The sequence below is a fragment of the Montipora capricornis genome, chromosome 3, assembly GCF_036669925.1.
Source record: "Montipora capricornis isolate CH-2021 chromosome 3, ASM3666992v2, whole genome shotgun sequence".
In the NCBI taxonomy this organism is placed as follows: Eukaryota; Metazoa; Cnidaria; class Anthozoa; order Scleractinia; family Acroporidae; genus Montipora; species Montipora capricornis.
This window is the reverse complement of record NC_090885.1, coordinates 28170835-28176722: the sequence shown is the minus strand read 5'-3', so window position 1 is coordinate 28176722 and position 5888 is coordinate 28170835. Positions and strand designations below refer to the sequence as shown.

Below are 5888 nucleotides of genomic sequence, written 5' to 3'. Positions count from 1 at the left end.
AGGCAATATCTGCAGAGGCAATATCACAAACATATAGGCGATGGATATCGAAAAATGCTAAAACTCAAGAGGGCTATGTCATGCAAAATGATTTAATTTTGTGACACCCAAAATGCCCAAAAAGTAGAATGAAACATTGCAATAATCACTTAAACCTGTTAAACACATAAAAGAAATACAGCAAAAGGAAAAAAAAGCATGGATGGACACAAATGGACGAAATTGAAATGGATTGCATTTGAGTAACTGTGCTAGAAAAAAGTCGGCCCGAGGTTTTTCAAGTTTATGGAAAATCGCCTGGATAAAGGTCGTTTTCACTCAGAATCATCTTGTTTTGTGATCTAACAACTATTTTATCAGTAAAGGAATTCAACATCACTATTTTTCGGGTTCTAAACTCGGTATTAAACAGGATTTCCCTTAAACGCCCTGAAATAATGTTACCTAGCCCCTTTAAACCCAGACTTCCACAAAAAAACACACTGGCACACACCAAGAACTATGGGATACTCAAGCTCCATCACCATGTGATTGCATTTCAACACAGTGTGCATTCGATCGTAGCGGTTTCAGAAATAGGCAACCCAGGATTTACCGGGGCAGCCTAATTCATGGGTTTAGTTGCCCGGCTTTTGAAACAGGGACAACCTGGACTTTTTGCGTTATGAACGTGCTCCATCACTTTTCGTTGCAGTTAGCAAGGTCAAAATATCACTTGGCCATTTTGGCTTTAAAAATATATTTTTCACAGAAACACCGTGATGGAAGCGAAAGTACCCAATTTTGTTTCAACTACATTTAGAGAAAAATAATTTTATACGGTTAAGTTAAAAACGTATAATTGAATCGTATTTACATTGCTAAACCTTGTTTAAGTTGTTCCATATAACTTATGTTGACCGGTTTCCTTCTTTTGCTCTTCCTTGCATTGTAATGTTTTTTTTGGTTTTCTTGTGCACAGGAAATTGCTGAAATTAAGAAGTGCTACACAGAATGTGAGTCTTGTTTTTCCATATTTCATTTACGGGCCTTTCGTTAACTGCCAGACCCTGAAGTTCACCTTTTGACCAGTACTTTTGTATGAAAATCATTTGTGGCATCAGAATCCAACAAATGGATCCTGTTTAGTCAACCTCTGTGCGCGATATACATGTAACTGATAGAGATCTTGATGGCATTAGAAAATGAAACTCTTCATTAGAATTTGAACTTTCCAGTCTACAAGTTAACGAAAGGTGAAATAAAAATAATGTTGGCATGTTGTTGTTTACTTCCAAGGGGGTACATGCATCTGAAAACGTGTGGGATAAATTGGTGACAACATAAAGAGATTACCCAACTGTGGGTTCTGGAGGAAGAGTTATGAGACACGTCGCAACAGTTTGTAATCCTTAGCCAAAAAGACTTCAAAGTCTTTTTGGGTAAGGACTTTCTCCTAAGTCATTTTGATACCCTCGGTGTTAGTCCTGCCAGGCTCCAAACCTGTTCTCGTTATCTACCGCACGCGGTAACCCGGTGCTCAACCAACTGAGTAAACAAGTTGTCAGCTCAGCTCGTCCAAATGTCATGCAGTCACCGCAGGACCACAATATACTCACTCAAGACATTGTGAGTTCGTACTGTTTTATGACTTGTGGGTTAGAAATTTGCAAGCTAGGGTTCACATTTACAAGCTTAAGTTCAGCGAAATACTTCAGAGACGAGACTCGCGACTTGCTGAGATGTAACCGATTAGATGGTTGTTTTATTCATGTGAAGTGATGTCTTTCTTTTTTAACGTAGATTACAAGCGGGACTTGGAAAAGGATTGTGTTAGTGAAACCAGTGGCCATTTCAAACGACTGCTAGTTTCAATGTGCCAGGTAAGATTGAGGGTCAAAGCAGAGGAAAAGTTCTCATTGATAATTCCTCATCAATACAGCCCCCATTGCGTAACTCCTGTTGCCCGTAAATTTACCTTCTCCAGGGCAATAGAGACGAGACTACGACAGTGAACGTTGAAAAGGCAAAGAAAGAGGCACAAGACTTGTTCCAGGTATGTTTGAGTACAAGGAATTCGGTTTCAAGTTAAATGAAAGGGTCATCCTATCTTACCAGCCCGACCAATCAGAAGGAATTGAGTAAATTGGTGTTCTTTTTGTCTTATGTTCACAAAGAGCTCACGTATATCTTCCTAGTTGGCGTTACTAGAAAGTACCCTTCCATTGCGTTAAAGGCAGAGGGAACAGGAATTAAAAGGGGTTTGGGGGGATGGGGGGGGGGGGGGGGGGATGATGAAAGCTGGCTTCCAAAATCCGCCTTACACTTTTGGTGCCATTACAGGATATCGTGTTGTCGCACTCTGGTGAGCTTAGATAACGTGGCACAAGGGGAACTGAGTTCCGTCACTAGTTATAACCAAAATGTAACTTGCATGAAATTCTGTTCATATTTCCTGGCAAGATTCCCCACTCTTGAGAGGGCAAGAGGTTAAAGGGTGAATAAAGCCTGCATCCTCCGCTGAAGTATTGTAGTTAACTTTCGTTCTTTCTTGAAGGCTGGAGAAAAGAAGTGGGGAACAGATGAGTCTCGCTTCAATGTCGTCCTTGCTTCCAGAAGCTTTCCCCAGTTGAGAGCAACTTTTGATGAATATGTTAGAGTAAGTGTCTGTTATTTTGATGAGTGCTAGGCTTTTATCATTGTTGTCCTAAAGCGGCCGTGGTCGAGATTTCCTGCTTTATGCACTGTCTTGTTTGTCATAACGATGGGTAGGTCTTCCACCTTTATCCGGTATCCCTGGAAATGGTAATAGGCTCTTATGATCTTATACCGTTTTTCCTACCTATTGGTACCTGAATTTAGCGTTACGATTGTTGCATACGATTTTCACATTTGTTGCACGTAGCCCGAATGGAAATAGCCGGTCTTTCCAAATGACGGCAGTAATCACTTGATAATTTCTATTAGAAGGTTATACACTGGAAAATGTACCTATTCTTTAGTCTTTAAAAACCTTGAAAATCCGAAAAGTATTGTAACATGGATATTACATTTCAACGATAGTTTGTCAGTTCACTTTTCTTTGCACGGGTGGTACTTGTATTCAACATTTCACTGTTCACCATTCAAAGGAAACTTAACGTGCAAATTTTCAAGGCAAAACTTAATGCAATGACTGTTTAGTTTCTAATTTACTTGAGTTTGAAGTCTGTTATTAAGTGATTGATGCTTATTTACAGATTGCCCAGCGCGACATTTTGAACAGTATTGACCGTGAAATGTCAGGAGACCTCAGAGCCGGTTTCAAGTGCATTGGTAGGTAGTAGTAGATCGGATCGTTAAGTAAGTTTTATTAGTTATATGCCCGAATGAAAGATAGTTGGTTGTGATAGATGCGTGCTAACAAACTGTCGAATAAATGTGATTCCGTTAGCTTCGAGCTGTGTGAACAGGCATGCAGTTTATTAATGAGAAATGTAATTTTTCAGTGCAATGTTCAAGAAATCCTGCCGAGTACTTTGCTGATCGACTTTGGAAGAGCATGAAGGGGGCTGGGACTGATGATGCTACCTTGGTCAGAATTGTTGTTTCCCGCTCAGAAGTAAGTGTCCTCTGTTAGAGAGATTTAGAAAAGTCGTTTCCCTCTATTTTCGTGCATGCTGTCCACAAATATAACGAAACTTCCAGTCTCAAAAAGAGAGAGACGTTAGATAAGAGAATTTTCGTTCTTGTATGACGAACAGCAGCCTGCTGTTTTACTTTTTCCGTTCCACGTAAACGCGATGCTAAGGTCGTGTTCTTTTGTAATCAACCGTTTCAAACCCAACAGGATTAAGTTGAAGTGGTTGAGGTTTCACTTTTCCAACCGTTTTCCGTTGAAACGCGGTAACTCCTGGGAACACTCATTACCAGACCTTGAAGGAAAACAAAATGGCTGGAGCCCGCCGTCGTGTTTAAAAAGCCGGCGTAAGCGACAGCGGTCGCTTCCCATGCCTTTTCAACCTTTTCAACCTACTTTGATGCCGGTTGAAAAAGTTGATCAACCAAACAAACCGAAAACGGTTTTTACCCAGTAGAACCAGTGGAAATACCCAACCAATCTGAGCGGTTGATTCCAGTAGAACACGACTGATTATATAGTCGTCCCTGGCTCACTTTAGGAGAGAATGAGCATTTGGAGTTGTTTTCAACCGAGTATCGCGAACAATTAATTGCACGGTTCCTCAAGATTTGGGTGGCTGCGTCCATGGATTGGCTTGACTAGTCAGCCGTTCAGACGCAAAAGCTCTTGTGAGTCACTCGCTCGCGTTTTCTCGCTCTTTGAGCTGGATCCATGAATTAGCTTCGCGTCATGATTAGCGCAATGGTAAGTAATTCATTTGGTTAATCAACCGTTGTAGCATGTGATTCTGCTTTAATTTTAGGTTATTTCTTCAATTTCTCTAATCTTGTCATGTTTCAGATTGATCTTGTGGAAATCAAAGCAGCGTTCCTTCAGAAGTATCACAAGACGTTGTACAAGATGATCCAAGGAGACTGCAGTGGCGACTACAAGAAATTACTTCTAACCGCAGTGGGAATGAACTAAGGATAGTCGTTGTGGAATAACTTTTTTTGTTTTCTATTTTTACTTCTTTATTAATTAGCCAGTATCAAAAACCAATGCTTATGCAAAATGTTTGGCTAATTCAACAATACGGCCCGCCGTACGGCCTGCAAAGGCCCGATTCACACGGTACCGGACGAATTTCCCACCGGCTGAAAATTAGTGTATTTTGGGGTTTTGTTCACACGGAACCACGCCAAACATACGAAAACTTAGACGCCTCTTCGTTCAAAAATTTCAACGCCCAATTCGGGGACGAATTTTTAGCCGGTAGGGTCGAAAATTTAACCGGAGCGCTGTGAAAACATTAACCGTCTTAATTTCTGCACGGCAAAGGTGCGTGGTAACTAAGCTACTATTGTTAGCCTTTCTCGTTCTTGACGCCATATTAGATTTCGTTAAGTAGCGCTCTGCTCATGAACAGATGGTAAAACCACTGACAAAGATTAAACTTTAACCCGGTTCGTCAGTTCCGTGTGAACAGAGCGAAAATATTGCACGATTCCCTGCGAACAAAATGGCAGGTCAAATTTTTCAGCCGGTAATCCGGCCTACCGTGTGAATCGAGCCTAAATTTGAAATTTCGATAAAACTTCTTCATGCTTCTGTTACATTAACTTGAAAAACGGTTTGAATCTTACAAGCAACTATTTCGATCAGCCTAGAAGATTTCGTGTTTCGGATTTTGACGCGGCAAACTTTGTGGCAGTTGAACCTTCCGCTTGACTTCAACTAGTTTCCTTTCCCCGGCCGCTTGGCTGATTACTACAGAGATATAATAAACATTTTACGAACGTCGTTTCCTCGGTCCGTACCGTAAAATTACAAACCGAGTACTTCGCGCTTGGGCTATAAATCAGGGGAAAAAACTCGGTCCGTGATTTTACAGTACGGACCGAGGAAACGAGGTTAGTAAGAGGTATGCCTCGCCTTAGCCTAGCCAAGAAACTTGTATAAGTATTAAGTTAAAATTAACGAAAAGAGTGGAGCTCTTTCGATTCTTAAAATTCGCACTTACTTATTTTGAAATAACGAGCAGTTTTAGTAAATACCACACAGCATCCGCGGCTCAAGATTGGAGGTTGATGGGACTGACACATTTGAAGGGGCTACCTTACGCGATTTTGTTGCTTACTTGACAGGCGAAATGCCCATTCATAGAATGTAATAATCACCAAGCAGCGAAGAACAACACAAATGAAATGCAACCAAAAGAGATGGACTGAAGTCACGTGATTGACACTTATTGCTTCTGGCTTTTCCTATTTTGCTCATGGATCGCGGAAGGATAGTGAGTCCTGAG

At 41.0% G+C, this 5888-nt stretch overlaps 1 protein-coding gene across 2 annotated transcripts in view; it reads left to right on the top strand.

The window, feature by feature from the left end:
* The window catches only part of LOC138042768 (annexin A7-like), an 18525-nt gene extending 12872 nt beyond the window's left edge, over positions 1 to 5653 (top strand). For both annotated transcript variants that reach the window (XM_068888762.1, XM_068888763.1), the window contains exons 11-17: positions 962 to 995; positions 1783 to 1862; positions 1967 to 2035; positions 2537 to 2638; positions 3219 to 3294; positions 3468 to 3580; positions 4442 to 5653. In XM_068888762.1, the coding sequence (XP_068744863.1) occupies positions 962 to 995; positions 1783 to 1862; positions 1967 to 2035; positions 2537 to 2638; positions 3219 to 3294; positions 3468 to 3580; positions 4442 to 4567 (600 nt within the window). In that variant the 3' untranslated portion in view covers positions 4568 to 5653. The remainder of the gene's footprint in view (positions 1 to 961; positions 996 to 1782; positions 1863 to 1966; positions 2036 to 2536; positions 2639 to 3218; positions 3295 to 3467; positions 3581 to 4441) is intronic.
* The last annotated feature ends 235 nt before the right edge of the window (positions 5654 to 5888 follow it).